Source organism: Neolamprologus brichardi, chromosome 8 (assembly GCF_056152115.1).
Source record: "Neolamprologus brichardi isolate AB-2024 chromosome 8, ASM5615211v1, whole genome shotgun sequence".
NCBI lineage: Eukaryota > Metazoa > Chordata > Actinopteri > Cichliformes > Cichlidae > Neolamprologus > Neolamprologus brichardi.
Genome location: NC_142111.1, coordinates 8,133,891 through 8,145,937, shown reverse-complemented (window position 1 = coordinate 8,145,937; position 12,047 = coordinate 8,133,891). Strand labels below are relative to the sequence as shown.

The 12,047-nt window shown below is 40.6% G+C and overlaps 1 protein-coding gene across 2 annotated transcripts in view; it reads left to right on the top strand.

The window, feature by feature from the left end:
• trrap (transformation/transcription domain-associated protein) overlaps positions 1-12,047 on the top strand; it is a 79,300-nt gene that overhangs the window by 24,520 nt on the left and 42,733 nt on the right. For both annotated transcript variants that reach the window (XM_035912154.2, XM_087845369.1), the window contains exons 37-43: positions 2,987-3,115; positions 4,107-4,373; positions 5,554-5,760; positions 9,013-9,171; positions 9,519-9,656; positions 10,754-10,864; positions 11,544-11,690. In XM_035912154.2, the coding sequence (XP_035768047.1) occupies positions 2,987-3,115; positions 4,107-4,373; positions 5,554-5,760; positions 9,013-9,171; positions 9,519-9,656; positions 10,754-10,864; positions 11,544-11,690 (1,158 nt within the window). The remainder of the gene's footprint in view (positions 1-2,986; positions 3,116-4,106; positions 4,374-5,553; positions 5,761-9,012; positions 9,172-9,518; positions 9,657-10,753; positions 10,865-11,543; positions 11,691-12,047) is intronic.

Here is a 12,047-nt window from a genome sequence, read left to right as displayed (position 1 = left end):
TTTCATTGTAGAAAGATAGATTTAATAATATCAGATTCATCATCTCCACGGCTCGATTACTTTCCTTCTCAACTGTTGGACATGCAGCATTTAGGGACCTGATCTGTATGACTTTTATAGTTAGTGTTTTGTACCAGAAGTTCTTTGATAGAGTGGGGAAGGTCATTTTGTCTGGTTCTAGGACCTCAGAGGCTCACAGATGAATGCTTCTGTAGTCTCTACCTGACCTGCTGCTGCTGCAAGCATTACAGTCATTCAGGCTGCATTTTAATTAAGCTCCCTCTCCCGCATGCAGGCATCGGCACAAACACACACCCACAAACACATATTTCGAACAGCTGTAATGGCACATAACCTGGCACAGAGAAGCAACAGCACTGCTGTTAAGTACAAACGGGTCAGTGGGGAAGGCCTGTCCTGGCACACAATAGCACATATCCAAATGGCTGTGTGGTAGGCACACACAACTGTAGACTCACAGGCACACCATGCCATGTGCACACACACCACTAAAATCCAAGGACAAACAGTTGTGGTTCTGGTGCTGCTCACTGCACCTGTCCCTTTTGCTTGTATTCAGTTTGCATTCCTTGAGCTGCATACGGGCTCTGAAAATGAGAGGCAGAATAAAGGCAGAGGAGAGAGAGTTCAGCCAGCTCATTTCTCTGTATTTTTCTTTTTGGGTGGAAACGCTGCATTAGAATTTTCAGCAAGGTTTACTCTCTTAGCTAGCAGAGCTGCAGCACCCCACCACGCTCAGCCCACCCCCCAGCAAAATTTTGCTCCTATTGTTGTTTTTCCGCCTTAATTGTCCTCCGCTGGTGTGCAGCAGATGCTGGCTGTGCAGATGAGGCAGAGACCCAGACTGACAGGCGTGATGTGTTTCTGTGCGAATATGTTTGTGTTGATTGGTGTACGAGTAGTGAGCATGAGAATGAGCGTGGGTGTTGCCTCCATTGACATTTAAATAATTGCCTGTAGCATTTATCATAGGAAAGTCTGTGAGTCTGTGCGCTTGCAGTTTCTCAGGAAATCTGGGAGTTAGAAATTCAGGTTCGTATAGAACATCAGAAAGGTCTAGGAGAGTATTTCAAACAGAGGAGTGTCTAGAGAGAGAGAAGGGGAGAGACAGCAGAATGGGACAGCAGCAATGAATCATCTACGGTAGTGCAGGCTGACCCCGAGCTGCTGGTACTGCTGCTGTGTTCCTTCTTTTTGTTTTATCCAAACACTTCTTATAGAAAACCATTTTTGTGCTGCTCTTCTATTCAAAGGCGTTTCATTATTTGCAGAATCCATCTCCAGTCGACGAGCGAACAAACAAATATATGAAATTTATGATGTGCCGTGCATCTGTTTCGCTTTCTGCTGCTTCTTTGTTCCAACATGAGAAAGAGTGTAGTAGGATTTTCCAGAACATTTTTTTACAGTATGTCCGACCAATCCCCTCCTGGAGTAGAGACATTAAACAGTAAGCACGTGTGCAAGTTTTTAATACCTGTACCCTGTCTGGCACAATAATCTAAACAGCGATGAGAAGATTAAGGATTCTTGACAGTTACATCATTTATATGCAGGAAGATGATTGTTAAAAATTAATTTGATTTTTCACATTCAAAATATTGTTCTTGAGCAACTCTATTACTAACATACATTGTCTTTTAGTTAACATAATTATTATTCAAACAAATAATCAAACCATTTTAAGTGAATCACTTTATTGAAGCCGAGTTCTTAACTTCATCTACTCTCCTTGGTTATGTGCACTCAAAGGGAGACTGCATCTCTTTATCTAGTCATGTATAAAATGAATGTACTGTTTACATCTAGCAGTGATTGTCGTCATTACACATTCATTGTGGCTTCGAGCCATTCATTTTTTTCTGGTTTATATAAAGACATTAAAAGACCCCCCTTCAACCACCCACCACCCACCACCCCAGTTATCACAGCTCCCCTTAATTGAGCTCAGAGAGGAAATCTATGGGCACTGCAACACACACACACACACACACACACACACACACACACACACACACACACACACACACACACACACACACACACACACACACACACACTTGTTATATGTGAATTGAAAATGGAATTTAAGATAATTAAGACACCTGCAGAATGTGATCTAGGCCACTCGCCCAGAACTCCTGCAGGAGCACATCATCAGTGGCATTACAAAATGATGCTGTTATCGTACAATGATTGATATCAGAGAAGCTTAGAATTAATAGGAATAGATGACACTGAAAAACAGAGTAATGCTCAGTGTGTGTTCAGCGTGTGAGAAAGAGAGCGAATATTGTGCTAATGGAGGAGATGGAACATATGCTACCACAGCTCATTCTCCACTGAGCGATGCCCTGTCCTCCCAGTGATGGATTGAATAGGGGTGTTCATTAATAGATAGCAGCTTCTTTAATAAATGCAGTCGTTAGCTGCATAGTGGTTGGGTTAGTTGGATTTTACAAACTAATCAAGCCCTCATTCACATTCCCTGTTAAGATACTCTAAATCGTATTGACTTTTGTTTTTGCTTTAAATGCTTGTAGATTAATTAAGGAAATACATTGTTTCTTTAGTTTTGTCTCAGAGAGGAAATTGTTTTCTTTTTGCTCTTTAAATTATTTATTGCAATCATTTGGTGCCACATTTGACATTGCTGTGGTCAAATGTGTCTTTTTTTCTCTCTCTCTACAATCCAGTTGTTTTTATTATTTATTTTTTGCTGTTATTATCGGTCCGGAAAGTATTCTCTTCTTGTTCTTACCCCTTTCCGTGTCATCACTTATGTATTTGCCACTGAGGGCTGATTGTGTGCAGGGTTTTCTTTAATGTAGGTTTGAAAAGGGTACACTAGGTGATTTCACTGATTAGTTTCTCCTTTCTTGAAAGTGTGCTATCGGTGGAATCATTCATTGTAATCTCTCTTGAAAGGGTCAAAGCTGTAAACTCCACTTTTCTTCTTTAATAGGTGCTGCAGCACATCTTGAATCCAGCCTTCCTGTATAGCTTTGAGAAGGGAGAAGGTGAGCAGCTGCTCGGACCGCCCAACCCTGAAGGAGACAACCCTGAAAGCATTACCAGTGTCTTCATCACCAAGGTACACATGCTATCTCTATCTGTCTAAATCCATAAAATACATGGATTTATTTTCTTGTTATTCATATTTTTCCTCTTCTTACCGTTCTTACCATTTTCTTCTCACAGTCAGCAGACAACCCTTGCTGTCTGTTTATTCCATGACTTTGTGTCTCTTTGTGTTCCTGTTTCTGATTTCATTACCTGCTGCATTTCTTCTCATAATGTCCTATCAGCCTAACATCTCTCCTTTCTGAGTCATCATCAGCTACATCGTATTTAGTCATCTTCTTCTCTCATGGCCTTACACTTTAATTACTGCCATTTCATCTCTTTCTTCTTCCTTTTTTTCCCTATGTCTTTGATTTTTCTTTCTTCCTCCCAGAAGCTCCTCTCTGTTTGTTATCACATTTGATTCATCAGACTATAATTTCTGGTGTAAATGTCACATTGTGACCATGCTAAAGGTCGGCATGTTTGTTTGTACTGTGGTAGATCTCATCACTGACTAACACCAATCCTAATGGCTGCTAATAGCTCCTCTACAGTCTGGATAAAACTGATTTCCTACCTCACCTCCCTGTCTCCCTATGTACTGTGCTGTCTTCTGTACGTTCTCTTTGGGGAATTGGTATTTGGGTGGTTTGAGTGATGCAAGGTTTTCAGTATATGTAAAATTAGATTGTGTTGTTGTAAAGTCTCATTCAGAATCAATGAACTGTGTTACACTCTAGAAATTTAAGCACAGATTATTCAGTAGAGTGAGTTTCAGCTTATTGTTTATGGATATATGAGGAGACTTATTGATCTCCAACTGGAGTTGTTAAGAATTAGCATAACAGGGCTAAAGTATTTTTTTGTGATAAGTTTTAGTAGTGTTAATACAACATCCCACCAAGTCAAGTTCCTGAAAATGTTTCAGTGCCAATTCTGCTATAGATTGCAAAAACAGTATAATTTTTCTCTGTTGCCCAGCAATTTTTAATGCCACTTCTTTCCTATCCCTCTCCAAGGTTCTGGACCCGGAGAAGCAGGCTGACCTGCTGGACTCTTTGCGAATCTGCCTACTGCAGTTCTCCACCCTGCTAGTGGAGCACGCTCCCCACCATATTCATGACAACAACAAGTCGCGCAACAGCAAGCTGCGTCGTCTTATGACTTTTGCCTGGCCGTGCCTTCTGCCCAAAGCCTGCGTTGATCCTGCCTGTAAATACAGTGGTCACTTACTGCTGGCCCACATCATCGCAAAGTTTGCCATTCACAAGAAGATTGTCCTGCAGGTGAGAGCTAATAAATGTTTTAATGCTGAAAAGGGACACGAAAGAAAAATGACAAAAGATGGATTTGAAAATGGAAGACAGCAGATGAATTCACAGTAGAAAACAGCGTACACTTAGAAAGGTACACTTGCTTTCTGAGTCACACTTATGAAGAAAATGATGCTGTGTAGTTGTGAAGTCAGAGGAACTATTTTGGGTGCCCCTGGTTCACTAAAGCCCCTTTCAGCCATTCACTTCCATTAATCTGTCGGCTTCTGAATGTGTCAGCTTCATGGCCGAATGAGCACCTCAATGGTTTTTCTGTAAAAGTTTCAGATGACGGTCTTACTACGTCAGATTTAGTAATATTTACATATCACTTTCAGTGCTGCAGGAGCTTGAACTGCATGCAGTCACATTAAAGAGCAAGCCTGCAGAAGATTATGATGTACTGATGTAAGAAAGAAATCCATTCATCAGCAGACTTCTGAGATCCTGTGCAGGCTTGTGGCTGACATGGACAGAGATTTTAATCAAAGGCTGTCTTCGTCTAGAGGTAGAGGGAATATAAAGGACTGGGTTAGCAAAGAAGCAAGGGAGTAAGAAGTGCAGGAACAGGCCATGCAGATGGCAGTCTTGAGTGCTGTGAGTGCCATCTGCATGGCCTGATCTTCTTTTGTTTTTCGATATCCAGCATTATGTTACTTAATGTATTGCCTGCTTTCATGCATCTAACAGATGAGCGTGAATGATGGTTAAATCCCTGTTTGATTAGAAGTCCATATTATTATTCATAAGTTGTGTGTCTTGTTTTATGTTGAGTTTTTGAAACAGTCAAAGGTAGAATGAATCTCTTAAGTTGCCTTTGCAGCAAGAAAAAAAATCACTTCTTAGATTACTCCACTTTTAAATTTCGTATCTGGTGTTGTTGGGTTTAGCGGTTGTGGAGCCAGCTTAACAACACAAGTGATGAAGCATTTGAATTTATGCCTGTCATCAGCTTCTTTCATTTCTTTTCCAACTCTGTAAGGAAGACGAAAGTGTGTGTGTGTGTGTGTAGGTGTGTAGGTGTGTGTGAAAGGGGTTTGTGTGCTTTTTCTATCTTCTCTAAATGTGTAGGCAGGAAAACAAGGGGCAGTAAAATTTTAGCCAAGTATATGGTATGTTACTAAATTAGACATGCGATCTCTGCTCTGTACAGGTCTTCCACAGCCTGTTGAAAGCCCACACAATGGAGGCCCGGGCCATAGTCCGCCAGGCTATGGCCATCCTGACTCCTGCAGTGCCTGCACGCATGGAGGACGGCCACCAGATGTTGACGCACTGGACTCGCAAAATCATTGTGGAGGAGGGGCATACTGTACCACAGCTGGTTCACATACTGCATCTCATTGTGCAACACTTCAGGGTGAGTAGATTTAAAAAAAAAAAAAAAAAAAAAAAAAAAAGCACACACATTAATGCAACTTAGGCAGCAGCAGACTTCCATATGTCAGACCACCACTACCAAAAGTATTGAGTCCCCATGATATCCTCCTGGGATGGATGGAGCACTGCCTTCTGTCATTTAAATTACCCATGACAGATTTGTTAGACCACTTAATAATAGCAAAAGTAATATGCTTCTGAGGATGACAGTAAAATATCAGCGTTTTCTGTTTTACGATTTCTCGTGTTTCGAGGTAAGCTGCCACCACACATACTGAGATGTTAAGTGCCACTCAAGTGCACACATAGACATCCATTTAGTGTCTCTGCCGGCTCTCCTCTCAGCATGCTCATTGCAGGGAACCACGTGGGGGGAGACTGTTGAGGCGCTAATTTTACTGATTATCTAAGTGCCCTGAATTACATGACACATCTTTCCTAATGGGAAAGGAGCATACTCATTAAAATGTAGATGATCTTATGCAGACCAATTAAAAATGTTTATGATTTTTTGTTAATTTCAGTTTTATATTGGTTGTAGCCAGATCATTTGTACTTTGCTCTGTTATCAAGTCAAAAGCTGGACTCTCGTGTCTAATTATGTCAACCGCCTGGAGTCCACAGTTGACTTAATGCAGATACAGCATTAAACACACCCTTCACGGCAGTGATCAGTAGAGTCAAAGAGCAGCTCATGTGGACTCGTCATCAACAAAAGCAAATGATCATTGAGCTTGCTTTTCGCTTTCCTCCATAAACTTGAAAGACACTTGTGCCCTCTCGCTTCTTCAGCTGATGTTCACCGCCTCACCAGTCAGAGAGCGACAGTCTTTTAGCAGAAGACTGACATTTCCCTCAGCTTCCCTCTCTATCTCACTGACAGGCCGCTCTCACTGGGCCAGATGACTAATCTAATGTAATCACATCAGCATAATTACACTGGGGAGGAGATAATGACAGACAGATGAGAGACTTTGTGCGTGTGCGTTTGATAAAGAAATGGAGAGATTGTGTGCGTGTTTGTCTGTGTGCACACGTGATGGACAGGGCTTAGCCACTCTGTCATTAAGGGGCTGTGAAGTCCTGCTCTATCGACTATAATTACCCTCAAAGTGAGAAGCTTTAATATTCTTTGACACTGACAAAAGCCCTCAGATAGACATCTCATCTCTAGCTCCTTTGTCTGCATGTGTGTTTGAGAGTCCCAGTTTAGTTTTCGGAAGCTAAGTGACTCTTGAGCGTGACACTTGAGTTGGGCTAAGTGTGTGTCATCATGTCCTTGAGACTAAGTAAGAATTTGATGTCAGAGTTTGCCTATTCTGACTAAAAGTCTCAAAGTGATTGAGCACCCCATTTAACTTTGCATGTGTTATCACCCTAAAATCTAAACTGGAAGGTCTGGAGTACAGAAAAACAAACTTTTCCTGTACATGTGTGGACTTGCCTTTATTTTTGTCCACCTCCCATATATTAGTGCATTGTGCATAGACTAGGGGTGTCAAACGTACGCTATCCACATTTGGCAAAACAACAAAAAAAAAAAGAAAAAAGGGAAAAAACTGTACAGTCTGGGCAATGAGCTACCAGGACTTTTTCTGTCATTTTATTTCTTACAAATTAAGTTCAAAGAGTTGCGCTGACAGATTACTTTCTTTGCCGCAGCAGGTTTTCTTCATCATATAGAAAAACAGTTAAATATGTAACTTCTTTATACTAATAGAAAATGGGGCTTCACTGGTACAGCCCGTTTTTAACATCAAAGTGGGCTGTATGTGACCCGCCATGTAAAAGGAGTCTGACACCCTGGTTTACACCAGATGTTTTGCAGCAGATGGAGCTAGCACAAGGATAAGCTTCCTGGGAGTCGTTCTGTGTGATTCTAGTAGAAGCACAGGAACAAGATGCTGCAGCAAATGACATATGTAGGCCATTGTTTGGTTGCTTCTTCTGTTGCTAATGCAGTGGAAGAAGGCCTCGTGCTGTGCAGAAGTCTTGAGGCATTCGTCGTTGCTTCTTTTTTTTTTTTTTTGCTTCCAAGGAGCCGGATTTTCCTCTTTCTTTTTTTAAGTGGGCTTGAGCAGTAGTTCTCCAGGCTTTCTGAAGGTTTTTTCTTTCAACATTGGCTGCCTTTTTTCTGTAGTCTTTTTTTTTTTTTTTTTTTTTTTTAAATTTTATTAAAGTTAAAGCCTCTTAACACTGACCTGTGAATATTCAAGCATACAAAAGGCACCTAACTCAACTTTTTAATTAAATCTAAGCAAAGTATCAAACATAACACAATATGACAAGATCTTCTGAATTTTTTGAGGAACGTGTTTTTGAATTCACATTTTTGGGCTGCAAGTACAACAGAACTGTTTTTGTATGAGTAATGGGGGTTTTTTTTGGTGTCACAGAGTTTAAGTGGTTCCACTTCATGCAAAACAAGCTTGTTTTTTTTAAAACCCGTAATCTTGTCATCCACACTAGTTTTCCACTCTTCCAGACTTCATCTGGTTTTTACAGAGTAAAGGTTCAAGTTGTGAGATATACAGATGAAAGGAACGCACGCCCCAAGGCACTGTGCAATTTATACTGACGTTTAAATTCGTCTGGTTAGCCTTAGGGGCTATTGTAGTCACTTTTTGTGCCTCTTTTAAACTCTACCATTGGTGCTATCTGTCTGTGGTGCTTTGTGGGGAAAAATGCACCAGTCCCTCCTGACAGCTTCTGTATATAATACTAAACATAAGCTTTTGTGACACTCTATCTTTTAATCATACAGTTAGGTCCATAGGTTATTCAACAGTAACACAAATTTAGCTCTTTAAAAACTGTGTTGTGTGGAGTGACTGTTTATAACATTGTCTTCAATTTCTAAACTGTTGAAGGGCTTTAACAGATGCACTGCATTAAGTCACCACTTCAATCACATGGTAATTGCAGGATTTCAAATGTATTGTGGTGAAATAATGGCTTATGAGGCTTTTTTGGACTTAAGGACGACTTAAGTAATTGTTTTCTAACAGTTACAAAATAATTAGAATTTTTTTTTTAAAAAAACCCCATATACACCAAAAAAACAAAACCAATACAAACCTGTGTTTTGCATAATCTGGAGTGCTCTGATGTCAACGTGGATGATGTCAATTGAATATTAGCAGAACAAGGGATATAAAAATATTGCTTGTTTATAGTACTTCAGCATTATGATACCTTTTCAAAGTTATACCTGGTGCTTCCCACCCTCTAGGTGTATTACCCTGTCCGACACCACCTGGTGCAGCACATGATCAGTGCAATGCAGCGTTTGGGCTTCACTCCAAGTGTGACTATAGAGCAAAGGAAGCTTGCTGTGGACCTGGCTGAGGTGGTCATCAAGTGGGAGTTGCAGAGGATCAAAGACCAGCAGGTAAACCACATTGTTTTTACTCACTTCTGTTGATGTCAGGAGTACCACTTTGGGATGGTTGTCTAGGATACAGAGTCACCAAATAATGTTTCTCACTTCTCACAAAAATCTTTTTCCTGCCGACTGAAGATGCTCATTAAGTCACAAAATAAACCTTATTCATCATAGCAGTTAAAGCGTTTCTTGAGCCGTGTACCATAAATGCTCATTACTTATGTTGCTATATGAGCTAGTGACAAACTTCAGCTTTATTGCATTGTACAGAAAGAGACATACTGTGGTTATATTGTGTTAACAGTTGGATTTGTCTCGTCCTTTCTTGTGTGTACCTTTCTTTGGCACAACAGCCAGAATCTGAGGCTGAAGTAGGTCCTGGTGGTGAAGGGACCAGTGGGGCTGCTGTGAAAAGAGGCCTGTCTCTAGAATCCGCCGGGGCTGGACAGGACGTCAAGAGATTCCGTACAGCAACTGGAGCTGCTTCCGCGGTGAGCTCAGTTAGTAATTAGTCAGATGCCAGACGAATGTGGCTGTGACTGATGGGCCCTCGTGCCCCAGACAGAATGTCTTACCTTCAGAGTTCTCACTTGATATCCCTGTGTTACTTGCTTCTCTAAGGGTGTTTGTTGTGCAGTTTGAAAGCTACTAATAAGACAGCCAGTTTTACTTTTTTGTCTCCACAGTCATTTATTGAATGAGTCTGAGGGGGGAAATTGCTAACAGGATTGACAGCAGAGTTGTTGCTGTTATCCAGCTTGTCTTACAGCAGTATGGCAGCGCCACATATACTTCATCATATCCCTCTGTGGTCTTTTGTTTTGAGGTCTTTTGGGATACCTTTGTTGTAAAAAGCGCCTGTTCAAAATTTTAATCAAATTTGTTAATTTGCGCTAATGCCAATCTTTCAAAAGGCAGTTTATACTTAGATTAAAGACTCTGAAATTGCCTCGTGATGTTGCCTGACACATCTGGAATTCTGCCACAATCAGCTTAATGTCTGCATGTCGTAGATTAGAGGGCATAATTGGGCAATAACTACACGTTTTAAATAAAGCTTGTTTTATGTATTAAAGTGTTCATAATGAATTCCAAAATGTAAATATCCTTTAAAGTATGTCGATTTACAGATCACAGATTTATTAGCCCTGCAACAGAGTGAAAACCTGTCTCTCGCTCAGTGACAGCTAGAATAGGCTCCAGCCCAGCTACAATCTTTAACTCGAAACACTTTTAAGTGGATGGAAGGATGAATGACACTTACAAAAATAAAACAAATACTTAAAGGTTATTGTAATAAATATTTGTGCTCTTGTTATAATTTCTGTTTTTTGTGCCTCTTCTTGTGATGTCAAGATAAAAATGCGTCTTTTTAACTTGTCAGAATTTGTTTCTGCTTAAACTAAGGAAACATTAATTGCCCAGAAAGTTGTCAGAAAAGTTATCAGACATATTGTGGCTGGAGCCTCCTTTTTGTAGACCGAAAAACTCTTTGTACAGCATTTCTGCCTTTTGACAACTTTCTGTAATCAGTAATTGTAATCAAAGTTTATATATATTTGACAGATTATAATGTTGGTGTTTGTAGGTATTTGGCCGCAGCCAGTCCATGCCAGGCACAGAGAGCATGCACAACAAACCTGTTGAGAAACAACATACAGACACTGTGGTCAACTTCCTCATCAGGATTGCTTGCCAGGTAAAACCTCAGCCACACACACACACACACACACACACACACACACACACACACACACACACACACACACACACACACAATACATGTGTTTTGCCATCCATTAGTCCTTCCAAGTAGGCACAATTATTCTAACCACTCGTTTGGGTGAGGATAACGCACACACAAACACACACACATACATGGAGTCACTCTAGAGTCATTGATGACCTTGGTTACTAGGCCTGAAATAGACTGCTGAGATTTCACTCACCTTGACTTTTCCTACTTTATTTTTTGGGCCAGGTTTCATTCTCACTGTTCAGCCAAGCATCTCTGTTGAATATAACCTTCCCTATAACCACTGGGGATCACTCGGTGCTCACAGAACACTCTATAGCAACATAATCTTTTCTTTGTATTCCTCTCGATAACAGTGTAGTGCGATACTGAATTGATCCCAGTAGAAAAATTATGTCCTCACTGGCCCGAGGGATTGTGATCAGCCAAAGGACATCACACCTAGCGCTGATAGGGATTCAATGTGTTTTTCAAGAATACCTCTCTAAAGTGGATGCTTATCACTATAAAGGTTTGCACAGGGAATGTTGGTTGAAAGATGGTCTCCATCCTGGTTGTGCCTCTTTTGAACTCCAGCTGCATGAATTAAGTGCCTAGACAAATATGTTCCTTTCTTTTCTAGGTGAACGATAGCACCAATGTGGCTGGATCTCCAGGGGAATTGTTGTCTCGCCGTTGTGTCAGCCTGATGAAAACAGCCTTGAGGCCTGACATGTGGCCTCGTGCTGAGCTGAAGCTACAATGGTTTGACAAGCTGCTAATGACAGTGGTAAGATGGCATGTACTTTGAGAATGATTGTTACATTAGACTTCATGCATGGTTCATATTGCCAGATCCATACAAGGTGATAATTTAGGTGTGAAACCTGTCAGTACTGCTGTTATGCTGCGCTGCCTTTCTGAGTAATCAGTTGTCATTGACTGTGTTCAGACCCGTCTAAGTAATAATTGGTCTAAAAGTTTCTACTATTTAACCATGGTGAATATTACTGTTTGGGGTATGTTTAAAAAAGAAACTTATATCTGTGTAGAGTATTCATGTAAGTTTGTTATTTGGACTTACTAGTAAAAGAATTTTTCAAAGTACTTCAGTCAAACTAGTCTGAATAAAATCAAAATATTCAAT